Below are 26768 nucleotides of genomic sequence, written 5' to 3'. Positions count from 1 at the left end.
CGCAGATATTGGGATTAGAGTAGTGATAATGTACTCCCTGTGTACAGATTTTTTTTCTCCCACCTGGTCCCTTCTCGTCATCATTTTAGATAAATCACCCTTTTTAGAATTCCATAATCAGCACTTCTACTCCGCAATTTTCAAAGCTAAAGCACCCGGGCTCAATAATAACAGAAGTGCGACATGTTTATGTATTGTTATTTTTACAATGACTATGTACTCTACCGGCCAAATGTTTTAGAACGCCTACTCATTCAAGGGGTTTTCTTCATTTGTACTATTTTCTACATTGTAGAATAATAGCGAAGACATCAAAACTATGAAATAACACATATGGAATTATGTAGTAACCAAAAAAAGTGTTAAATAAATCAAAATTATATTTAATATTTTTAAAATAGCCAACCTTTGCCTTGATGACAGCTTTGCACACTCTTGGCATTCTCTCAACCAGCTTCACCTTGAATGCTTTTCCAACAGTCTTGAAGGAGTTCCCACATATGCTGAGCACTTGTTGGCTTCTTTTCATTCACTCTGCAGTCCAACTCATCCCAAACCATCTCAATTGGGTTGAGGTCGGGGAATTGTGGAGGCCAGGTCATCTGATGCAGCACTCCTTCACTCTCCTTCTTGGAGAAAGTGTGTTTGGTCATTGTCCTGTTGAAAAACAAATGATGGTGCCACTAATCCCAAACCAGATGGGATGGCGTATCGCTGCAGAATGCTGTGGTAGCCATGCTGGTTACGTGTGCCTTGAATTCTAAATAAATCACAGACAGTGTCACCAGCAAAGCACCCCCACACCATAACACCTCCTCCTCCATGCTTTATGGTGGGAAATACACATGCAGAGATCATCCGTTCACCAACACCGCGTCTCACAAAGACACGGCGGTTGGAACCAAAAATCTCAAATTTAGACTCCAGACCAAAGGACAGATTTCCACCGGTTTAATGTCCATTGCTCGTGTTTCTTGTCCAAAGCAAGTCTCTTCTTCTTATTGGTGTCCTTCAGAAGTGGTTTCTTTGCAGCAATGCGGCCCTGAAGGCCTGATTCACACATCCTCCTCTGAACAATTGATGTTGATATTTGTCTGTTACTTGAACTGAAGCATTTATTTGGGCTGCAATTTCTGAAACTGGTAACTCTAATGATCTTATCCTCTGCAGCAGAGGTAACTATGGGTTTTCCTTTCCTGTGGCAGTCCTCATGAGAGCCAGTTTCATCATAGCGCTTGACGGTTTTTGCGACTGCACTTGATGAAAGTTCTTGAAATTGCGACTGCACTGTCAAAGTTCTTGAAATGTTCCATATTGACTGACCTTCATGTCTTAAAGTAATGAACTGTCCTTTCTCTTTGCTTATTTGAGATGTTCTTGTCAGAATATGATCTTGGTCTTTTATCAAATAGAGCTATCTTCTGTATACCCCCCTTCCTTGTCACAACATAACTGATTGGCTCAAATGCATTAAGAAGGAAATAAATTCCACGAATGAACTTTTAAGAAGGCGCACCTGTTAATTGAAATGCATTCCAGGTGACTACCTCATGAAGCTGGTTGAGAGAATGCAAAGAGTGTGCAAAGCTGTCATCAAGGCAAAGGTTGGCTATTTGAAGAATCTCAAATATAAAATATATTTGGATTTCTTTAACACTTCTTTGGTTACTACATGATTCCATGTGTAATTTCATAGTTTTGATATCTTCACTATTATTCTACAATGTAGAAAATAGTCAAAAATAAACAAAAACCGTTGAATTGAGTAGCTGTTCTAAAACTTTTGACTGGTAGTGTGTATGTAGATGAAATGCATACTGAGCTCCAGTAACAATCAGCTTAATGTGGGACGCAAGAGCAAGTCAACATCAGGAGATTCCAAATCTAAAGCAATGAAAAGAGAGGAAATCAAGTTATTCAACTTTACAGGCTGACCTGTTCAGTCAGCTCACAGTGAAAAAGACACATGACGCATCAGGTCCATGCAGTGCATCGTGGGGGTACTTATCAGACTATAGACTGTGGACAATTCTTGAAGCACTACAACACATATCAAGATAATTGTATACATTTCGTTCTCTATTTTTACATTGTCCGACCATTTCTGAGTTACAAAAAAGAAAATTAGAAAGACATTCAATTGATTATTCATGTCATAGTTAAGATATGTTTATCTGTCTACATTTCCTTATTTGTTGTTATAATATCATGGATCTAACATGAACAGACGTGTTGAGCGAAGCCTAGGCATCAACCCACTGGGCACAGGTGTCAATTCAACGTCTATTCCACGTTGGTTCAACGTAATTTCATTGAGATGTGGAAACAACCTTGATTCCATCAGTGTGTGCCCAGTGGGAAGTCTGACTTACGGTTGTGGTTTTCTTAGTGAATGTTAAAATACATTTACACCCTGAATATTGGGACAAACAGTTGACTTTTACTTTAATGTACACGCGATAATATACTCTCATTTCGTAGAATGTAGAAAGATATTTCTCTTTACATATAAACCCAGTTCCTTTGTTTCATTTGCATTTCTTTGCTGTGTATTAGATCTGGATTTCCTGAAAAATGAAAGCGCTCCTTCATATGTGCTTATCCAGCAAAATATTTCTGTTCTGCCCAGAGGGAAGCATATTCCTTTATTAAAATATATACACACATTCCTCTTTCTTTTCACCGTCAACCAGTGCTCGACTTGGGACACCGGAGCAGAGTACACGGCACTTCATACTACTGCTTGAGGTTCTGTTCCTCTTTATAGAATTTTATCTCATAAGTATTGAGGAGCTCCAGTACCTAAATAGAAACAGTACTGGCACCCAAAATGAGTACCGGAACCTATTTAAGTCCAAGTCAAGCACTGCCGTCAAATAAGTATATCATCTGAAAAAAATAATAATAATTCACCTGAATCTCTTCCAGGACAACATGATAACAGACTTGAACCTGTAAAGGGCCTTACAAGTCTGTATTTTTTTTTATGTGATTGCACTTCAATCGACTATGGTAACACTGATTTGTTATACAATGTGCTGTGGATAGCCTCACATTAATAACATTACATGCAAAACCACTTCGACATTCCACTGAATTCGAAAATCCCAGGACCGTGTTTCTCAGAGAACCATGAGAACAGCCACACATTAAGCCACTGAGAGAGAATGACAGGGGTCCAACCTAAATAAATAACGATGCAACATGGAAACACACAAAACAAACAGAAGGGACACTTTTTTTTGTTTTTGTTTGAATGTACAAAACCAGTACGAAGATATTGCACATACTGTACATAATGATAACAACAGATGACAAACAAAAAACTACACACTACATACCTAAGAGGTTATTCTAGTCACTCACCTTCTCAGGTTTTGTGATGAAAACAAAGACACAGTAAATTAGGAAAAAAATAAAATAAAGGATTATCGTATTTTGATTTGAAGAGTCAAGAATGCAGCTGCTTCATATTTCAAAAGGCATGAGACATTTGTCAGCTTTACTGCGGGTCCATCAGTAAAATGACGCGAGCCTCAACTTCTATCGCGTAAAGTGTCTTGAGAGGTCAGGAACGCTGTGAGCTTAAGCCAGCATACGACCAAAAGAAGGCCATGAGCTCAACACGAGTTCTGTGACCCTTCCACCACTGCCACCTTACTACACGCCCGTACTCACAGTACTAAACGTCCGTACTTCATATCGAAGTACTACACCGAGCCGAGCGGGACCCATCCACCCAGCATAGGAACAACATATGGTCAGTAGACACTCTTTGAGGTTTTATACATGACAGCCCAGCATTAGGAGGGCCATGTGCCACAGCTGCATTCCAGTCTCTCAATGCTCTGGTTGAAAGGCAAAAGGTTCCAGAGTAGGTTATTGGACTGCCTGACAACGTGGCTCCACTCCCCCTTCCCATCTATCCTGTTCCCAAAGAGTCAGTATAATACTGATACAGTTGATTTCTAATGATAATAATGGTTGTAAGTATAATCTTACAAGGTACTTTACGCACAATATACTGCACATGAAGTCGAGACTAAATCGTTTATGCATTAGTAATTGGCACATTTATCAATGAGAGCTAGGAGACAACACGTAAAGCTGTCATCTACAGTAAATACAACACTAGAACTACTACGATTGAGACTGTTGTTAGCCTGTCCGTTGGTCTAGTTATTGTGAAATGATTACACCTAGCCTTTTTACACAACATGAACTCTAGGAGAGGCAAGAACAAAGAGCATTCTTAAAAATGAAGAGAGTTTTGGAAACCTCAAGAAAGCAGAGTGTTAAAAGCTAGCTTTGTTTAAAAAGACTGTATACAATATAATATGCCATTGTGACAGAGAAAACAGTCAGACATGTTTTCTCAGGCCTATCCCAGGTGGTCTTGTCTCCTGATTACGCGAAGGGAAGACGGGCTATTGAAAGAACGGAGAGGTGGACAGCGGCCTACAGAGAATGCACGGTTCTCTTCAGCCGTCACAGCCGGGTTTGGTGTGAGTTCATGGGGAGGAGGGGGGAAAGCGTTTCCCCGTACAAAACACCTCCCCGAAGCCCTGACAGAGACAGAGGCCCTTACTAAGGTTCGAGCTGAGGCCCTTTGTGGAAGAATTGAGTCTGGTTTCCATCCAGCATATTGGTGAGCAGCTGAAGGGGGGAGCGGATACATGGGACTGCCAGAGGTCCATCTCCATCACAGCAGTGGAACACAGTAGATAGGCCATCGACTGACAGTATACCCTCTGTCCCTTTGGGGGAAGAGACTGTCCCTCCCTTAAGTTCATTCACTCACTCACTCTTTCCTTTTGCTCATTCAATATTTTCTCTCTCTCTCTCTCTAGCTCTCTGTCGTTCTCTCTTTTGCTCTCGCTCTCTTTCAGTGAGGGAGGTCACACCACGGTGCTGATGCCACTGTGTTTGGGTTTGGGCCCGCTGGGTGCCGGGCCCTGCAGCTGACTGAGGTGGTGAGGGGCATGCTGGGAGTGTGAGGCGTGATGGGAATGCTGGCTATGGGTGCCGTGGCTGTGCTGTGGTACATGCGGGTGGGGGTGGGTGTGTTGGTGTGTGTGGGAGGAGGATGCATATGCTGCCGGGTGCTGGTGGTACTGTGTATGGGGAGGGGGGGTGGTAATGGTGGTGGTGGTGGTAGGGAGGGGGGTTCTGTTGGACGTGGCAGTACTGGGAGTGGTGGAGCTGGGCCTGGGCTACCTGCTGGGCTGTGTGGTGGAGGTTGGATGGATGGGGTGTGTGGGAGATGAGGGTGGGGTGACCAGGCAGAGGAAGAGGAGGATGGCTCTGGGATGAAGGCTTCCCCCGTTTGCTGCCAAAGAGCGACCCGAGGAGGGAGGAGGAGTTGGGGATGGTAGGGTGACCCCGGGGGCGGGCCCTCGCTGCGTGGGGTTGTGGCTCTCCGGCGTATGTGAGGACTGTTAATGATGGACCCCTGTGGGAGAGAAGAGGGTAACATCATCTCTATCCATGCCTTCTATACAGGCAGACACTCACAGTATCACACCACATACTAGAATACCAGCAGTTATGCTAAGGCATCACCTCATGGAAGTGGTGAAAAACTGCCTGCATATTCAAGAGTCAACAGCAAGTTGCAAAAACGTTACAGACAGAGCATGCAAAAAAATGAACTAAAAATATCAGCTCATGATGGAGGACAGACAAATAATGAATGGTAATATCAGGGTTATGGCCACTCGACAATGGTACAAATGAAGAAACCTATATAGAAAAAACTCAAACTTTCTTAAATGACATACGCGTCAAGAGACATTTTAAACGGATCCTTTTATTGTAGATGCATCAAAAGTATAAAAGGCTGATATATATATTCATATTGTTGAACGCCTTCCAAACCTGAGAGTCCCACATGCAACTGGTTAAAAACAATGGAGGCAGAGGATCCACATGCAGAGGAGGTGACAGGCAAAATCTCCATCCATATTGGCTTTGCATTCAGCCAGACAGCGGGAAGCAGAGATGCTGGAGATCTGGTAGTCACATTAAAATAACTCTGTTCACTTATCCCCCAATCTAGTTCCAACTCTATCCTTTTTGTGATTCATTACAAGTTTTAAAAGCCCTTCCTTTGGTGCATGCTCTGTCCAAGGTTGTGAAGAGACCATACAGATTTCTTTTCCCAGACTTCAAAACCAACACACGGACTCATGGAATGAAGAAATGATGATGAATGAAATCCACATCTTTCATATTGACTCTTTGATATTGTGTGTAAAAAGCTTGTCGATAAAGTTCTGACAGTGAGATATTGATGTGACCGTGAGCTGTTGTAAGATAACCTTCCTCCCTGAGCCTCAAACCTCTGTGAGATTTCTTTCAATAGGACAGGCAAGGGACAGGAGAGGGACCAGAGAGGGGGGCTTTAGGTTTGCACAACACTAGGGGAGAGTAGGTGCTACAACAGGCATTCACTGGCACCCCTGCCTAAGGTAAGAGAACCCCAAAGGAAAGCCAAACTGCGGGTTGGGACATGGCTGAATGGAAGACATTAGACTGTGATCAAAACAAACAGCTGGGGGGGATTAGAGGGAGGAAGGGGGAATTAGTAGTAGTCATGCTTGTTTTAAGAAAAAGGGCAAACTGGCCACATGACCAAAACAAGACATGTCTCCCATCTAGCCAGCGTCAGAGGCAGGCAGCCCATGCATGCACACTAACCGAGGCAGGCAGGTTGTTAAAAGGCATCCGAGATAAAAAATAAATATAATTAAAAAAAGGTCATAAAACAAAATGAACTGAGAGTCTATGAAGCAGAGAGGGGTGCAAGTACAACAAAAATAAACTGTGTTTTTACAGAGCACATCATCACAGAGTAGCTTGGACACCAGCTGCTTCCAACTTACTTCCATATTGCTGTCTAGTGATCCTGCACTGCTGCGACGCCCACGCTTGCCTGCCCGAGACATGCAATACCACAGATTAGAGATGGATAGGACAGCACTCCTGGATCAACTACAGAGGTTTAGGCAGCCCTCCTCTCCCCTAGGGGGCAGTGCAGGGGGTTGTGAGTAGTACACTGGAAGCTGAGATAAAAGGGGCAGGGAGTGTGTGGGGGACCGGTTGATAGATAGGTAGGTATTACTGTCACGTCCATTATTTTAGCAGCTTTGTTCATATTTACTTTGGAGATAAAGAGAGACATTTGGTCAGTGTACTTTTACACTACATTTTGAATTTACTGCATTGCTCAAACTTTAAAGGACAAGGAAATCGTTTTTGCAACATTCAGCTGAGGACATCAGTGTAACTACAAAGAGCTAAGCAATGTTAGTATTTCTAAACTACAACGAGGTAAGATTATTCATAGATTTGTTCCTGATAAAATGTGACAACACAGATTTAATGTTGCCACAAGATGTAGATTGTCATAAGGAAGAGTAACGGGTGGCTTTGTAGCGAGCCAATGGCAGTGACAGTCACGGAGAAAGAAACATCAAAAGCAATACAATGGCTGTTGCACATGAGGTGTACGAGCATATAGAGCAGTTAGCCACTGTCATAGGGCTCAGCCAATGGATGCATGACCAGTCTTCACATATGGAGAAACAGGAGAAAACCGAATGGGAATGGAAATATCAGGAAGTACATAATGAGATGGAGAACGGCGAGAAAATTAAAATATATTGTACACAGGACATGACCACACTACCATGCCACATCCTGTGTGGAGAAAGTTGGGGCTTAAATGTACTCAAAAACCTAAGACAGGAGGGAGGAAACACTCCTATGTTGATCTATCGACTTCAGCACTGACTAGCCTTATCGTATCGGTATTTCAGTATAGTACCCGACATGACAACAGAAACAGAGCAAATACATCCTAATGTGAGATACTGTAGAACTCCTATATGGATTTCATTACGTTACCATGATGTCTTAACAGAACTGCGATCCAGAATGAATGACATGTTCTCAAGGTGAATCGCTTTAGAGTCAAAATGCTATGTGAAACATTCTGGATATTCATGACAATGAGATGTTCGTTGTAATTTTGGAACCAGATCTCGTCTTGCGTCAGTTATTGTATGAGAACAAATCCCCATTGAGTTCAGTAGGTTTGGATCACAGCAATACACTGGAATGACTGGTAGTGAATAACGGTGGATTAATTAAACATGTAACAAGCAAGCCTTATCATGAAATGTTTGAGAAAAAAAAATTGGGATTAAAGAATGATAATGTGACACGAAAAAGTGCAAAAATCAAAGGTGTTCATTGAGATATAAAGCATATTTTGATTTAGATACAGGGGCGAGAGCAATACTTCCTTCAATATCACTTTTCAGTGGAAAGGCAATCCCTCTAAAGTAGACCTGTCGATAACATCATACCAAATAGCTTATTCATTTAGAAACGTCTATTTTTCAATGGCACAAACCTACTTCTGTTGTTTCATATCCCAGGTTATGATAAAATATTTCACATTGGGGTAGGGCACCAGTACCAGAAAATCATTTTAGGACTAAACTAACAGGACCTTAAGCGCAATTATCTTGTGAAGACTCACACTGCCCAGATACAGAATGCATTTAAGTTATTTAATAAGACAAATCTCACCAGAATAACATTTTACTTAATCATCAATACAGCTTAAGAGAAGTCTGACATCAGTTCAAGGTGCTATAAAACATCATGTTGGATGTTCCGAGTAATATTACCATAGGACGAGTGAGGAGGTAAAAACAACAGAGGGTCTCTCTCCCAGGAAAGGACCGTTTTGTGAACACAATGATGACCTTTGACCTTACCTGCTTCGGAGAGGTCGCGGAGGGAGCTGCTGAGGGCGCTCCTCTTCAGGCCCTCGCCCATGGTGTAGGTGTCGTCCAGACTGGCACGGTTCATGTTGCCATTGCCAGCCTCCTTCTTCAGCCCAGAGCTCTGGGACATACTGGGCCTCACCACCCCTTTCTGCTTCTCAAGCTCAGCTTTATATGAACATACATATGGGGAGAGAGTAAGGTAAAGATAGCGTGCGTGTGCGTGTGCGTGTGTGTGTGTGTGTGTGTGTGTGTGTGTGTGTGTGTGTGTGTGTGTGTGTGTGTGTGTGTGTGTGTGTGTGTGTGTGTGTGTGTGTGTGTGTGTGTGTGTGTTTTTCAGCATTCATCTTCAAACATACAATATTTCTACATTTCCTCATAATTTCATTACTGGCACTTACTTTTATATAGATTATTACTATACATTCGGTAACTATTGCATTTACATAATAATCAAATGTAACATTGTAAAAGTGCATCTAAATCCTTTCGCATATTAGACTCATTCGTAAAAACAGTCTTCTGTGTGTTTCTCTTTGATAAATGCCCTTCCGCAAACCCAATCCTCCTCGTGGTAGTCATCCTGTGAACTCCATAAACATTCCTTGTCATAAACAGAGACTGAGTAATGAGGACCAAGCCCTATCTGCCTCTACTTGACTGAGGTCACATGGCTAGCAGCAGCCAGGGAGGGAGGGGCGGATAGAGGGAGGGGGAAAAGGGAACGAGGGCGGGACAAACAGAGGGAGGGACAGAGAGCTAAAATGTCTGCTCACACTCTATCCTGTATTTCTCCATTTCCTGGACCTCGGCGATAGACTCTCGCAGGTCGTCAGTGAACTTCTTGCGGTCCTGGGGGTTGGGCGCATTAAAGTTGATGAGGACCTTGATGTCGGCACCTGGTATGGCTGATGTAAGCCTGATTCCATTCCCGTAATCTGGACCAAACACAGAGAGAGAGACCTTTAAAACTCAGGGCATCGACCACAAAGGAACTTTAAAATCTTTTGAAAGTATAAACAGTGTCTCGTTCCATCATCACAGGATGGTTACATGTATATAGATGTGAAAATTGAACCCAGTGGGATGTACTATATAACCATGCTGGGCTAACAACACATCGCAGAGATGGTGAATGGACAGGGAGAGGTCTGTTCTACTTACACTGGTTCTCAAACATCAGAACCTGCATCCCATACAGAGAGAAAGACTGCCGGAAGCTGTATGTCACAGAGTTCTTCTTCTTCTGGAAAATCTTTGTCACCTGCACTCAAATAAACACCCAAACAAGCACACAGACAAATACACGAGTTATACTGTGAGGGCAAGAAAGATATTGGAGAAACCAAACAAAAGTTTGAACTGAAAGCTCATAGACTGTACTTCTTTGCTCATTGTTGTTGCTGTGAGGCCACATTTGAAAGACCATATTTGAATGATCATATTTAACACAGGACAGGGCAGGACAAAAGGCAGGAGAGGACACATACCACCAGAAGGTCATTAAACAGGAAGATCTCCCGCTGGTGCAGGCCTAACTTCTGGAGCTTGTTGGGGTCTGGCACTTCAAACAGCCGACAGTAGCACACTAGCCTGCGATGGGGCAGGGACAGCACCTAGAAACCAACCCAACGACATTACTCACTAACACACAGCGGTCAGGCCCTGGGCTTAGGTCAAACAGTAATATGACCCCAAATTGAAGTATAACAGTTGTTAAACGCACATGCACACACTCAGGCATACGTGCGCACACGCACACACCCCTCAGATATGCCAACAGGGAAATGAAAACAAACAGTGAGCCTCTATTTTAGGTTGATTTAGTGTGAGGAGTGCAAGGGAAATGGGTTATAATGATGTCTGAATAGTGTGCTATAAAACCCCTGTGTGATGCTGTTTCTCCTTGTTACATTATTCATCCTAATGTATTCATTGTCGTTAGGAGAGGTGGTTTCACCACCCTACTTTGTCTGGAAGTCAAGGGGACACAGAGTAATTAAGACTAGGATTCCCTTGGATCAAAACACATCTGTCACTTATTCCCACACAAATTCTGCTCATAAAACTTTAATACCAGGAAATGAAGATGGTATAAAACTGTCTGATATATCCAATGAAAAGCAGGAGCCAGCTGATATCTAGATGATTTTCCTCTAGTCTATGATTATGTAAACAGTGTAATGGCAGTAGAACAGAAGCCTGTGAGCACATAGGTTACAGAAGGTTACATAGTTTATTATTCTCCCAAATAGATTCAGAACAATCTTTCAGCATGTCTCACCCCTAAAACATTCATGACTAATAATACCCACTCTAACAAATGCCCTCTGTCTGTGGGAGGCTTCTGTGTGGGTAGGAGTGTGTGCGTATATATGTGTGTGTGTACGCGGGTATGTGTATATGCGTGTGTTTGTGTGTGTGTGTGTGCGCGCGTGTGAAGCCTCTCTGTGTGGTCTGCTTCTTGGCAGGGATGCATGCTCGGCTCAGCACAGTCAGTAAACAGTGCAGCTCACTGGCACCTAGGAATGTATACGTGTTGACTCTGTCTACAGGTGTATCACAGGAGATCCTGCTCATCTCAGTAATAGGTGTGGACTTTTAGGGGCAAGAAGACCCTTAATCCAACTAAAGCCATCTGAAACAACAAGTATCTACAGGATGTGGATTATTTTAGCCATCCTGACACTGTAAGACTGGGTGATGTTAATATAGGCCGAACACTAAACGCATATAAATGGCCCTTGCTTTACATAGAAACTGTGGGTGAGTAAAATGACGCATAACAATGACATGATTATTACATGCCAAACTGTAAACATGTACTTACACATCCTATTCCATGGTGGAGAGATCCAATCTGCAATGGGAAGATGGATGATAATATCAGAGGGATAACTTCATTACTGTATTACTGTATTAATTCAGCTTTTATTTCTTTCATCACAGTGGGTCAGAAGTTTACATACACTCAATTAGTATTTGGTAGCATTGCATTTAAATTGTTTAACTTGGGTCAAAAGGTTTTGGGTAGCCTTCCACAAGTTAACCACAATAAGTTGGAATTCCTCCTGACAGAGCTGGTGTAACTGAGTCAGGTTTGTAGGCCGCCTTGCTCGCACACGCTTTTTCAGTTCTGCCCACAATTTATCCATAGGATTGAGGTCAGGGCTTTGTGATGGCCACTCCAATACCTTGACTTTGTTGTCCTTAAGCCATTTGCCACAACTTTGGAAGTATGCTTGGGGTCATTGTCCATTTGGAAGACGCATTTGCGACCAAGCTTTAACTTCCTGACTAATGTCTTGAGATGTTGCTTCAATATATCCACAACATTTTCCTCTCCATGAGGCCATCTATTTTGTGAAGTGCACCAGTCCCTCCTGCAGCAAAGCACTCCCACACGATGCTGCCACCCTCGTGCTTCATGGTTGGGATGGTGTTCTTCGGCTTGCAAGCCTCACACATTTTCTACCAAATATAACATCGGTCATTATGGCCAAACAGTTCTATTTTTGTTTCATCAGACCAGAGGACATTTCTCCAAAAAGTACAATATTTGTCCCCATGTGCAGTTGCAAACTGTAGTCTGGCTTTTTTATGGCGGTTTTGGAGCAGTGGCTTCTTCCTGGCTGAGCGGCATTTTAGGTTATGTTGATATACTCGTTTTACTGTGGATATAGATACTTTTGTACCTCATCTCTAGGAGACAGAACGCGTCTCCTTCCTGAGCGGTATGACGGCTCCGTGGCCCCATGGTGTTCATACTTGCGTACTATTGTTTCTACAGATAAACGTGGTACCTTCAGGCGTTTGGAAATTGCTCCCAATGATGAACCAGACTTGTGGAGGTCTACAATTTTTTTTGCTGAAGACTTGGCTGTTTTCTTTTGATTTTCCCATGATGTCAAGCAAAGAGGCACCGAGTTTGAAAGTAGGCTTTGAAATACATCCACAGGTACACATCCAATTGACTCAAATGATCTCAATTAGCCTATCAGAAGCATCTAAAGCCATGACATCTATTTAGGTAATTTTCCAAGCTGTTTAAAGGCACAGTCAACTTAGTGTTTGTAAACTTCTGACCCACTGGAATTGTGATACACTGAAGTGAAATAATCTGTCTGTAAACAATTGTTGGAAAAATTACTTGTGTCATGCACAAAATATATATGTCCTAACAGACTTGCCAAAACTATATTTTCTTAACAAGACATTTGTGGAGTGGTTGAAAAATGAGTTTTAATGACTCCAGCCTAAGTGTTTGTAAACTTCAGACTTCAACATCTTATACGTCATCTCATTGATGGGGTCATACAGATAATCCTGCCCTTAAACGTCTTCTCATTGATGGGGTCATACAGATAATTCTGTCCTTAAACGTCATCTCATTGATGGGGTCATACAGATAATTCTGCCCTTAAACGTCATCTCATTGATGGGGTCATACAGATAATTCTGCCCTTAAACGTCATCTCATTGATGGGGTCATACAGATAATTCTGCCCTTAAACGTCATCTCATTGATGGGGTCATATAGATAATTCTGTCCTTAAACGTCATCTCATTGATGAGGTCATACAGATAATTCTGCCCTTAAACGTCATCTCATTGATGGGGTCATACAGATAATTCTGCCCTTAAACGTCATCTCATTGATGGGGTCATACAGATAATTCTGCCCTTAAACGTCATCTCATTGATGGGGTCATACAGATAATCCTGCCCTCTAAAGCTGTACGGTTGCAGCATGATCCAAGACATGTCTGTCTGTTTACGTCTGTACAAGCCATGAGCCATTTATGTGCTAGCAACCCTCATGGGAACCTCAAAGTAGGGTCTCAGTATTCCAGTAATCCTGTCTGTGAGTCAGTATTGAGTTGAATGAAGTGGTTTAAACAACTGAGGTGAAAACAAGATCTCTAGCTCTACAATACCAGTGTGATATATACAGTACATTATTGTAGAATGGAAGTCTAATTTGTTGTTTAATGTCCAGGTACTTCACTGTACTGTCGGCCCTCTGAGGGTTTTGATACTGCCATTTAGTGATGATGAGGGATCATCTTTCTTTGGGGTATACGGGGTTAATCACTCCATTAAATTCCTGGGTCACTGAGAATCTCAGGCTTTTTTCCCCTTCTACCTTTACATGACTGAAATGACGCAATCACCATTGCACTGCACACTGCCCTATCGCACCTGGACAAGATAAATAACTATGTAAGAATGCTGTTCATCGACTACAGCTCAGCCTTCAACACCATAGTGCCCTCCAAGCTCATCACTAAACTCAGGGCCTGGGTCTGAACCCCTCCCTGTGCAACTGGGTCCTGGACTTCCTGACAGGCCGACCCCAAGTGGTGAAGGTTGGCCACAACACCTCCACCATACTGATCCTCAGGAGGGGCTGAGTACGCACCCCACAGGGGAGGGACTGAGTATGCACCCCACAGGGGTACGTCCTCAGCCCCTCCTGTACTCCCTGTTCACCCATGACTGCGTGGCCACGAAAGCCTCCAACTCAATCATCAAGTTTGTTGATGACAACCGTAGCAGGCTTACCAAAAATGACGAGACCGCCTACAGGGAGGACGTGAGAGCCCTGGCTGAGTGGTGCAAGGAAAATAAACTCTCTCTCAACGTCAACAAAACAAAGGTGCTAATTGTGGACGACAGGAGACAGCAGAGAGAGCACACTCCCATCCACAGGCCTGAAGTAGAAAGGGTCAAAAGCTTCAAGTTCGGAGTGAACTTCACCGACAACCTGAAATTCTTCCCACAGAATGCGCAACAGCGGCTCTTCGAACTTGGCCCCTAAGACCCTCACAAACTTTAGAATCTTAGTCACTGTTCTAGCTGGCTAGCACCCGGTACTCTATCCTGAACCCTAGAGTATGCTGCCCTGTGTACATAGTAATTAAACACGGGTCACTTTAATAATGTTTACATACTGTTTTTCCCACTTCATATGTATAGTGCATTTGGAAAGTATTCAGACCCCTTGACTCTTTCCAAATGTTGTTGTGTTACAGACTTAAAAAATAAAATCTTTCAAAAGAATGTTTATCAATCTGCACACAATACCCCATAACAACAAAGCGAAAACAGGTTTTTAGAAATGTTTGCAAATGTCTAAAAAAATATCAAACAGAAATACCTTATTTACATAATTATTCAGACCCTTTGCTATGAGACTTGAAATTGAGCTCAGGTGCATCCTGTTTCCATTGATCATCCTTGAGATGTTTCTACAACTTGGAGTTAAATTCAATTGATTTGGAAAAGGCATACACCTGTTTATATAAGGTCCCACAGTTGACAGTGCACGTCAGAGCAAAAACCAAGCCATGAGGTCGAAGGAATTGTCCGTAGAGCTCCGAGACAGGATTGTGTTGAGGTACAGCTCTGGGGAAGGGTACCAAAACATTTCTGCAGCATTGAAGGTCCCCAAGAACACAGTGGCCTCCATCATTCTTAAAATTGAAGACATTTGGAACCACTAAGACTCTTCCTAGAGATGGCTGCCTGGCCAAACTAAGCAATCGGGGGAGAAGGGCCTTGGTCAGGGAGGTAACCAAGAACCCGATGGTCACTCTGATAGAGCTTCAGACTTCCTCTGTGGAGATGGGAGAACCTTCCAGAAGGAAAACAATCTCTGCAGCACTCAACCAGTCAGGCCTTTATTGTAGATTGGCCAGACTGAAGCCACTCCTCAGTAAAAGGCTTGGAGTTTGCCAAGAGACACCTAAATGACTCTCAGATCATGAGAAACAAGATTATCTGGTCTGATGAAATCAAAATTGAACTCTTTGGCCTGAAAGCCAAACGTCACGTCGGGAGAAAACCTCGCACCATACCTACAGTGAAGCATGGTGGTGGCTGCATCATGGTGTGGGGATATTTTTCAGCGTCAGGGACTGGGAGACTAGTCAGGATAGAGGTAAAGATGAACGGAGCAAAGTACGGAGAGCTACTTGATGAAAACCTGCTCCAGAGCACTCAGGACCTCAGACTGGGGCAAAGGTTAACCTTCCAACAGGACAGCAACCCTAAGCACAAAGCCAACACAACACAGTAGTGGCTTTGGTAAATGTAAATGTAAGTCTCTGAATGTCCTTGAGTGGGCCAGCCAGAGCCCGAACTTGAACCCGATTGAACAAGAGACCTGAAAATATCTGTGCAGTGACGCTCCCCATCCAACCTGACAGAGCTTGAGAGGATCTGCAGAGAAGAAATGGGAGAAACTCCCCAAATACAGGTGTGCCAAGCTTGTGGCATCATACCCACGAAGACTCAAGGCTGTAATCGCTGCCAAAGGTGCTTCAACAACGTGTTGATTAAAGGGTCTGAATACTTATGTAAATGTAATCTTTTTTTTTCTTTTTTTTTTAAATTGAAGAATTTCTAAAAACTTGTTTTTGCTTTGTCATTTTGGAATAGTGTGTGTAGATTGATGAGGGGGAAAAAACAATTGCAGAATAATGCTGTAAATTAAAATTGTACACCCAAGGTAGGCCACTGGCCCTTTAAGAGCTAGAAAATATTTGGTATCCTATATGATTCTCACCAAATATATTGTCTTCTCACACTATTCAAACACCACCATCAATAAACAGCTCTCATAGGCTAGAAATCACATATTGCAAACAAATAACCTGAACTAAAAACTCTACACATTTTGGAATTTCTGTGTCCTTAATAATCGCTAATATCCAAAACAGCAACAACTAAAAAAGTATGCGAATCTGCACATCAATATCTTCGCTTTTTTGTGGCACCAATGTGAGGGGTTATGGCAGGGGAAACTGTGTTGCAATAATTGCAAGTGAACCTGGGGAGCTTTCGTTCACATTGTCTTATAAAACGGAACCGGACCGTGGAATTCAAGGGAACCGAACTCAGACCACCTTTCGAGATGGTCACAGTTCGGTACGCTTTGAGGGCTCTTTTGAGGGCTCTTTTGAGGGGTCTAAGTTCCTTTGGAATTCACATAAATTGTTTGAAAGGGACCAAGTGTGAAAAAAAACCTTAAAGACTAATAATAATACTTATGTCAATAAGATATTTCATTTTCAATAAATGTGCAAAAATGTCTAAAAACACGTTTTCACTTTGTCATTATCGGGTGTTGTGAGTAGATGGGTGAGAAAACGCATTTAATCAATTTTGAATTAAGGCTGTAACTCAACAAAATGTGGAATAAGTCAAGGGGTATGAATACTTTGAGGGCACTGTGTATACTGCTGTATAAACCTTTTCTTTTCATATACCGTCCATACGATTTTTACACATCATCATACGGGGCGGCAGGGTAGCCTAGTGGTTAGATCACTGGACTAGTAACCAGAAGGTTGCAAGTTCAAATCCCCGAGCTGACAAGGTACCCACTGTTCCGAGGCCGTGAAAATAAGAATTTGTTCTTAAGTGACTTGCCTAGTTAAATAAAAGGTAATAATAATAAATATGCATGTATAAAATGATATACATTATATGTATATCATTATATTATATATTATATATATTATATACATTATATTATATTTATATTCTGCTTTCTGACATTGCCCATTCTGATATTTCTTAAATATATATTTTTGGATGGTGTAATTATTGCTAGGCATTAATTCACTGTTGGAACTACAAACACAAGCGTTTCGCTGCACTGGCGATAACATCGGCTAATCTGTGTACACAAGCAATACAATTTGATTTGTTGTTCTCCCTCCGTTTTGCCTCCTATACAGTAAGTGTAAGTAGGCTATGCCTTTTCACTATACTAAGTGTTATATTAGTGCAGTGGTACTCATTGCGCCAAGCCCTTCATTTGCAGATTGCAGTGATTTTCCTATTTGCCATTCATAATACATGACAATGATACCATTTCAATTCAATGTGTTTAATGGAAGCCTGAATCACGTCATTGAATATACCTATTGCTCCCTGGACAGCAGATAGATGGCAGTATAGCGCAACTGTTGAACAGAAAGACCGAAATAGAACGGAACTGCTCAGCTACAGCGACCAACACATCAGTCTGCTACGCCATTTCATTTTGCAGTCTGGTCGACATGGATCTATTCATTGTAAAAAAAGAAAAGTAAATCTATTGACAAGGAAAATGAGGGGTAAGAGCTGGAGAACAACGTGACAGCTATGAAAGAACCAAACACCAGGAGAACCAGGAAGATGGCGGCGGGGAAATGCAGCTAGCTAACGTGGCTCCGGTGACTAAGAGAAGGATACGGTCGATTAAAGAAGAACACAGAAAGTTCCAAGAGAAATGGACAGACGAGTATTTTTTTGTTCTGCATAATAGAACTGCCTCACTTTGTCTTATTTGACAGAAGGCAGTCAATTGTTTTAAAGGAGCAGATTTAGAGCGACATTTCCAGTCGCACCATGCCCACGTTGACAAAACATATCTGCCACAAAGCAACCTCCAGAAATAAAAATAAAATAAAATAAAATAGCGCAACTCAAAAGACGGCTCAAAGGACAACAAATGATGGCAGAGAAAATGACGAGGCAACATATGAGATTGCTTGGATACTTGCGAGAAACAAGGCTCTCCTGAACATGTCTCTCTCGGGATACGCTGTCTGAGTCGGTACAACCACCTGGATTCTTTGTGCATCGTGCGGAAAGGAATAAACATCTCTCCGGGAAGAAGATGGGCGGGGGTGTATGTATGTCATGATTAACGACTCATGGTGTAACAACATGCAGGAACTCAAGTCCTTTTGTTCACCTGACCTAGAATTCCTCAAACTGAAAGCGCGAACCGCTACATTTAACCATAGAAAGGTGAATGGGAATATGGCCGAATCCAAACAGTGTAGTTATTCCCTCCGCAAGGCAATCAAACAAGCAAAATGTCAGTATAAAGACAAAGTAGAGTCGCAATTCAACGGCTCAGACACGAGACGTATGTGGCAGGGACTTCAGACCATCACGGATTACAAAGGGAAAACCAGCCACGTCACGGACACCGACGTCTTGATTCCATACAAACTAAACACCTTCTTTGCCCGCTTTGAGGATAATGCAGTGCCACAGACGCAACCCACTACCAAGGACTGTGGGCTCTCCTTCTCCGTGGCCTACATGAGTAAGACATTTAAACATGTTAACCCTCGCAAGGTTGCAGGCCCAGACAGCATCCCCTAGGCGCTTCCTCAGAGCATGCGCAGACTAGCCTGCTGGTGTGTTTACGGACATATGCAATCTCTCCCTATCCCAGTCTGCTGTCCCCACATGCTTCACGATGGCCACCATTGTTCCTGTACCTAAGAATGCAAATGTAACTGAACTAAATGACTATAACCCTGTAGCACTCACTTCTGTCATCATGAAGTGCTTTGAGAGACTAGTCAAGGATCATATCACCCCAATAGGTCCACAGACAATGCAATCGCCATCACACTACACACTGCCCTATCCCATCTGGACAAGAGGAATACCTATGTAAGAATGCTGTTCATTGACTACAGCTCAGCCTTCAACACAGTACCCTCCAAGCTCATCATTAAGCTTGAGGGGCTGGGTCTCAACCCCGCCCTGTGCAATTGGGTCCTGGACTTCCTGACGGGCCGCCCCCAGGTGAAGGTAGGAAACAACCACTCCACTTCGCTGATCATCAACACTGGGGCCCCACAAGGGTGTGTGCTCAGCCCCTTCCTGTACTCCTTGTTCACCCGTGACTGAGTGGCCATGCACGCCTCCAACTCAATCATCAAGTTTGCAGATGACACAACAGTAGTAGGCTTGATTCCCAACAATGACGAGACAGCCTACAGGGAGGAGGTGAGGGCGCTCGGAATGTGGTGTCAGGAAAACAACGATCGTGGACTTCAGGAAACAGCAGAGGGAGCACCCCCCTATCCACATCAACAGGAACAGCAGTGGAGAAGGTGGATAGTTATGTTCCTCAGCGTACACAACATGGACAAACTGAAATGGTCCACCCACACAGACAATGTGGTGAAGAAGACGCAACAGCGCCTCTTCAACCTCAGGAGGATGAAGAAATTGGGCTTGTCCCCTAAAACCCTCTAACTTTCACAAACGCATCACCGGAGGATAATTACCTGTCCCCCAGGAACACCTACAGCACCCGATGTCACAGGAAGGCCAAAAAGATAATCAATAACAACAACCACCTGAGCTCCTGCCTGTTCACCCCACTAACATCCAGAAGGCGAGGTCAGTACAGGTGCATCAAAGCTGGGACCGAGAGACTGAAAAACAGCTTCTATCTCAAGGCCATCAGACTGTTAAAACAGCCATCACTAACACAGAGAGGCTGCTGCCTACATACAGACTTGAAATCATTCGCCACTTTAATAAATTGATCACTAGTCACTTTAATAAAGTTTACATAACTTACATTACTCATCTCATATCTATATACTGTATTTTATACCATCTATTGCATCTTGCATATTACATCTTGCTCTGTCATTGCTCATCCACATATTTATATGTATATATTCTTATTCCATTCATTTACTTATATATATTAGATAGTTGTTGTGGAATTGTTAGATTACTTGTTAGATATTGCTGCACTGTCAGAACTAGAAGCACAAGCATTTCGCTACACTCACAATAACATCTGCTAAACATGTGTATGTGACCAATATAACTTGATTTGATAGTGTGTAAAGAAAAGGCCCAACTCTCTCTCTCCATGGATAAATGTGTCTCTTTGGGCTGTATTTGACAAACCGAACGCCATAGTTAATCGAGGGGCTATGGAGTGACACATTTAATTAAGATGAGTCATGCCAGAGTAAACCCAAGGGAGTTTCAGGCCTTGTATCAAGCACTATGCAAAAAGTGCTGCAGCAGAGTTCTAGGTAAGTTGTGTGCTCCTCACCGGTTTCTTCCCCACGATGAGTTTCTCCACCTTCTGAACCTGAGACACGTGGTCCTCGTTTGTCTTCAGCTCCCTCTTCCTGATCCTTTCATAAATTCCAACCAGAGTCTCCCTGGGGATGTCCTCCCCATCATCCACCCCTGGGGAGGAGGAGACAATGGTTACACACAAACACAGACACACACACACCCACAGACAGAGGCGCACACACGCAAAAGCACGGACGCAGCATGCATGTGCGTGTGCGCCCACACTGCCTTTTTTATTCATTTAGCGTGAGAATACGAATCCCTCTTATCCAATTACTTCTCCTTGTTTTACCATTACTGACACTCATCACGACGGATGATGAGTGTCAGCCCGTCACGCTTTACTTATCGAATAACATCTCAAATGCCAAGCAAAAAACGACAAGTAGTCGACTGTGCTTCTATCACACTGCTCACCCAAGAATAAGAATTGCTCATGTGATTGTGTGAAGGTGCAATTAATTCGTGTTATTGACACATTTCTGTCGAGGTCATCGCTACATCGCCACCCTCCCTATGACAAAATGTATTGTTTTCATCTGTGTGTGATGAAAATGTTGCTTTCGTGATTGAAACGCTATTCCTGTGGCACAAATGAACCTGTTCCATTTGCGAAGGCTTATTCTTCGCCCTACTTCTGTGCTGTTGCTTCTGTGCTGTTGCGCTGTAGTGTTTTCTTCTTTCAATCCAGATAGATAGGTGTGCCTTGTTAAAGCGGTGAATAAATCACATTGTGAATGTCCTACACTCACTTGATTACGTTTTTGAGTTGATTTTATCATTCTTTATTTTCTCTAAAATATGTAGAGGACAATGTCTCAGTTTTGATTTCAGAAACCCTGACACACCCCCCCCCCCTCACCTCGGAGGTTCTTGACGAAGTCCTCCAGCTTCATCTTCCTCTCCGGCTTGACGTTGGGGCTGTACATGTCTGTGTTGAGGAGGATGATGGCGAAGGCCAGGATGAAGATGGTGTCAGGGTTCCGGAACTGTCGCACTACCGTGGGGTTACAGATGCAGTAGCGTTGGCTGGAATACAAAACAACAGGAAAGGGAGACGACATCACATGTCAGAGGTGAAAAGAGTCAGAGGCTTTTGACATTGAGAGCCATCATAGAATGCATTTGAATATAAAACCGGATTTTTTTGTCCACACAATGTCAACATTTGTCGTATTGACATGCTGGTGAACATTTGTAAAGCCAGCATACAATGCATCACATGATGGTCAATAACTGTCAACATTGTGTGTGTAGCGTGTCATCATTATTGCAGTATTGCGTGAGGAACTGTCCTATTTACTCAAGCAAAAGCAACTGAAGCACCAAGTCCCTCTATGCATTAATAAGTAATTTAGCCAACGCGGTGTTGTGAGCAAAGTCAGCAGTGACTTGCATTTCCAAGACATTGGTCAACATTTGCATTACATTTGAAAATGTAACGCAAAAGAGTGAAGAACTATTAGTTCACTCGTAAGAGAGAAAACTTTATCCGAAACTAAATGTGCAGTAGTACTCTAGCGATTATAGTATTTTGGTTGATGTTGATTACGCTGTTATCATTTTAAAATGCTATCACTGACCTGTAGTACCCTCTAGGCCAAACCTGCCTACGTGAATAGCCCCTCATCCTCAGTCTACAGGTGTGCTTATACACCCCCCCCCATCCTAACGTGGCTGTCTACCTAGTATATGCTTCTCGGACCTGTCTATCGGTTAGCTCACCTGTAGGCTTCGATGAGGCGCTCCACCTTCTGGGCCTCTCCCTGGACCCGAATGTGGTTCTGGAACTTTCTCAGTGCCTCGTCCAGCTCCATTGACGAGAAATCCATCTCATCCACCACACAGCTGGAACCCACAAGCAACCAACCAATGAATTCCCTAACCAACAAATATGTCATTGAATTGTATAGTTTTCAAGTTGGAATCCTTAATTGAAACAATAAGAAAGCAGTCACCTCCACCTATGTTATGGTCAAAAACTGAGGGATGGGCCGGGAGAAATGTAACCACTCTCACATTCAAAGCGAGCGCCATGTATGCCAGGACTGACCATCCATGATATACAAATTAAACCATGTTTAGAGGCTATACAAGTGTTTGTTTACATTGACTTTGTTTACAAACAGTGTAAACATACGTGTCAAGCATCAATGTGTATATCATTAATTAAGACCAAAAATTGATGTGGAAACTAAGGATTCCAGCTTTAACAGCAAGTTCAGCAAATTCCGATATGATATCAATATCAAATGTAAAAATGCAACTGATCTCGATATGTACTTTCCATATTGGTGCCCATCTCTAGTTCAAGTCTACACGTGGAAAGGTGGTTATTACAAAAGTCCATCTCATTCACTAACGCAACTAAAACGCGCAGATCAGGGGGTCATTCTGCACCCAGCAGTTCAAGACTTGTCAAAATCTGATAGGGGAACCACCTTATAGTCCTTTGAAAATACATGAAGCACATTTGAGAGAGGTCAAGTGTGAGGGGCAGCAGATTGCTGAGAGGAGCAGAGTGTGGACGCTCTACTAGGCTGGCCCGAGGCCACAGATATACAAAGTTCGGCCATCTTACTTTGAGGTGTAGAATTTTAATGGGCACAATGTTGGCACTAACTGTTCCAAGACAATTACCTCCCAGTTAGGATATAAAGAGCGGTGAATGCAAAGATGCCTTGCTGAACTTGGAACAGTACATCCATTGTTCTAGCCTGGCCTACAGTATAATGCTACCTGTGCAAGGCACTGTGATCCACCAATCTAATGTTTGTTTGACAGACAATAACAAGTGTCACATGACCTGGCCTTTAAGAATTAGTACTCACTCCAGGACGTCTCTGTTGAACTGTTTCTGACGGTTGCCCAGGAACTCTCCAATCATCTGCCTGCTCAGGCCCTTCCTCTGAAGCAGGAAGTGAGCCACACCCACAGGTGTGTCCGGGACGAACCCTCTCTCAGTCAAGTACTGGACGCCTTTCTCTGGCTTCCTGCAGACAAAACAAGAATGAAGGGTTTGTGTTTATATTGAAGCAGACAAGACACAATGAGACTGACACCAAAGGTGACCCTGCTGGAAAACGTCTAGCATGACATCAAAATAAGGCCTTTTTGAAGCAGGTATGTCCTTATGTGACCTATCCAGTCATTTTACAGAGCCAAGTGTGGTGTTTGATTCTGTGACTGATAGGAAGTGGCCACAATAGGAACAGGGTGGTTAATATTTAATAAGGGCACAGAAAATGGAGCGACTCTGTCTGGCTGAATTTCTCATCTACAGAATATCAGTCCTATAAAAGTAGACCTAAGAGTCTACAAAGAGTTTACACGAATGCACAAATATATACCTTATACAAATTGTATGCATTTTTTCCATTTCATAGGACTTGTCTTTAACCCTTCTAATTTACATGAATTAGACTGATTGCCTTATATTGTGTGGCCCAAATACAATTCTGATAACTGTAAATAAGTCACCTCGGTTTCTCTATAAGAACCCCTCTGCTCATTTACCCTTAATTACACCAATCAGTGGACAACCACGTTAGCACTCAGTCAGAGCTGAGCACCTACTTGTTGAAGAGGTTCAGGCCGATGCGGTAGTGCCTCTTGCGGATCACATCGTTGCTGAAGACTGGAGAGTCCCAGCTGTTACGTGTCTCTTTGTGGTATGTCTGCTTGCAGAGTGTCTGCTCCCTCAGGCTGTCCCTGGACGACTCAGAGCTGCAATTGATGGTGTCGTTGGAGTTCGATGTGCTGTTGATGCTGTCGTTATCCCCGTCCGAAAAGTCAGACTCAGACTTGCTCTGCCGATTGGCAGAGCCGTTGATGGCCAGGTGGCTTTCCAGCGCCCGGTGGCGGTGGCGGAGGGGCGCCTCGTCGTCCCTGGAGGGCGCCCGCGGGGGTGGGCCATGAGAGATGTGTTTGGGGCTAGCCTTGGAGGACGCCACGATGTGGCTGCCCCCGTGAGACTCGTAGACGGGCGGCCGTTTGACGGAGCTGCGGTCAGAGCGGTCACTGTGTTCGGCGGAGCTGTCGCTGGGCGGCTCGATGGTCAGCAGGGGGAGGTGGTCCACCCTGAGCCGCTGCTCCTGGCACTCCAGGGAAGGGGTGCTGCGGCAGCTGGTGTCTGTGTCACGCCCCTCATCTTTGGTGTCCAGGGGCCAGTACTCCTGGGAGGAGTTGACTGAGCGCAGGCGTAGGTCTGACTCAATGCTGGAGGGCTGGTCACCTGACCCCCGCGATAGACCCATAGAGGGAGACAGCTCCTCCTCGTCGATAAACAGAGTCACATCGCTGTAGGACGCCATCATGTCCTCTCGCATGCGCCCCACCACCCCGCGGTGAGGCTTCACCTGATAGGCCACCTCCCTCTCTACCTCGGGGCAGCCCATGGCCTCAGGGTCAAGACCCTCGTCGCCCTGCAGGCTGCGGCAGTTCAAGGCGTCATCAATGGACTCGGCCAGAGACTTCACCTGCCTGGAGAAGGCGTCCTCCAACTCCGTGATGGCGTCCGTCAGGTCGTTCTGGGAAGCAGGGTGAGACGCCATGTTGGCCTGGTGGTGGACCTCCATGTCCCCGCACTCGGACTGTACCATGGCCAGGGGGGTGCCGTCGTCTGTCAGGGACACCTGTTTGCCCTCAAAGTAGGAGCTGTGGACTTTCTCAGGGCCCTCGAAGGAGAACTGCATCCTCATGTTGGACAGAACGATGCGTCGGGACATGCGGTTCTCAGACATAGAACTCCTGAGACGCTCAAAGTTTTTGTTCATCTGGTACTGGCGGAAGGCTGTCTGGATGGTGCGGGCCGCATGCCGGGTTATGAAGCGTCCTCCATATTTACGCTCCAGCATCTCCACCTGACGGACAGAGGAGAACGGATTATCACAACTTCTTGATTATAGGAACATGATTATATTTTACAAACGATGACCAATGCTCAAACACTTGTGGGACTGAATTGATCTTTCCAGGGAAAGGTGGCTATAATTTCTTAGTAATACAAATTTCAAGGACGAGCAGAGAAGCTGCAGCAAAGCAATGCCATAGTTTTGTTTTCTTCTCAAAGGGATAGATGTTAGAGTGTGTGTAGTGTGGTCATTGACAGAGGTTCAGTAAGGGAAATGTTATTTTGTCTTTAAAATAAAGGAGTTTTATTGAGACCAATGTCTCTATTGCAAGGACTCACTGCATCTTACAATTACACAACCAATTACACAGAAAATATTTTTTTAAACACACTCCTGAAAAACATTCCTCAGCAAAGAGGTCCTCACTCAACACTGAGTTGTCCGAAAGGCACCAATACATCCATTTGTAGGGAAATCATAAGATAGTTTCTTTGCACTCCATGTATGGAACAAAAAGTTGTTTTCCCCTAAGTCTGTAGCAACAGACATAATTTCAAGAGTTTGCCATCTATGTGATCTGGTTTGGTAACTCAAACTTTATGGGTAAGTAAAGATATCAGGTAATGTGGGAGTTTTTGCAAAATGGCTTCATGAGTCTATATAGGACATAAATAGGGTGGGTCTGAAACAGAGGTATGATACCTGTTTGTCCTGGAGGTCAGCGGAGAGCTCATAGCCCTCGGAGAGCGAGCGGGAGCGCTTGATGGCCTCCTCCTCGGCCTGCTTGCGAAGGATGGACTGCGAGTGCTGGAGCTTGGGCCTGCGGGGTGGGCGCTGGGGGCCCGGCTGCACCCCGTGGCCGTAGAGGGGGCCCTCGAAGCGGTCTGGGCTTATCACTGGGCCCCTGTAGCTTGCTCCACCGTCACTCTCACTGGGCCGCGCATCCCCCTCCACACTGCAATGACACAGAGAAAGAGATACACAGTCAGTCTACTGCAATGACACAGAGAAAGAGATACACAGTCAGTCTACTGCAATGACACAGAGAAAGAGATACACAGTCAGTCTACTGCAATGACACAGAGAAAGAGATACACAGTCAGTCTACTGCAATGACACAGAGAAAGAGATACACAGTCAGTCTACTGCAATGACACAGAGAAAGAGATACACAGTCAGTCTACTGCAATGACACAGAGAAAGAGAT

The 26768-nt window shown here is 43.9% G+C and overlaps 1 protein-coding gene across 11 annotated transcripts in view; it reads right to left on the bottom strand.

The window, feature by feature from the left end:
- Nucleotides 1-2418: 2418 nt before the first annotated feature.
- The window catches only part of LOC124031693 (IQ motif and SEC7 domain-containing protein 1-like), a 176319-nt gene continuing 151969 nt past the window's right edge, over nucleotides 2419-26768 (bottom strand). For 10 of the 11 annotated variants that reach the window (XM_046343259.1, XM_046343260.1, XM_046343262.1 and 7 more), the window contains 13 exons: nucleotides 26264-26516; nucleotides 24285-25570; nucleotides 23540-23701; nucleotides 22434-22556; nucleotides 21571-21737; nucleotides 20680-20819; nucleotides 11629-11658; nucleotides 10289-10414; nucleotides 9963-10062; nucleotides 9575-9736; nucleotides 8790-8966; nucleotides 6885-6934; nucleotides 2419-5452 (listed from right to left, as the gene is read on the bottom strand). In XM_046343259.1, the coding sequence (XP_046199215.1) occupies nucleotides 4886-5452; nucleotides 6885-6934; nucleotides 8790-8966; nucleotides 9575-9736; nucleotides 9963-10062; nucleotides 10289-10414; nucleotides 11629-11658; nucleotides 20680-20819; nucleotides 21571-21737; nucleotides 22434-22556; nucleotides 23540-23701; nucleotides 24285-25570; nucleotides 26264-26516 (3343 nt within the window). In that variant the 3' untranslated portion in view covers nucleotides 2419-4885. The remainder of the gene's footprint in view (nucleotides 5453-6884; nucleotides 6935-8789; nucleotides 8967-9574; nucleotides 9737-9962; nucleotides 10063-10288; nucleotides 10415-11628; nucleotides 11659-20679; nucleotides 20820-21570; nucleotides 21738-22433; nucleotides 22557-23539; nucleotides 23702-24284; nucleotides 25571-26263; nucleotides 26517-26768) is intronic. The other variant, XM_046343269.1, reaches the window with a different exon arrangement.

Source organism: Oncorhynchus gorbuscha, linkage group LG03 (assembly GCF_021184085.1).
Source record: "Oncorhynchus gorbuscha isolate QuinsamMale2020 ecotype Even-year linkage group LG03, OgorEven_v1.0, whole genome shotgun sequence".
Lineage (NCBI taxonomy): Eukaryota > Metazoa > Chordata > Actinopteri > Salmoniformes > Salmonidae > Oncorhynchus > Oncorhynchus gorbuscha.
This window is presented reverse-complemented; position numbering and strand designations above follow the sequence as displayed.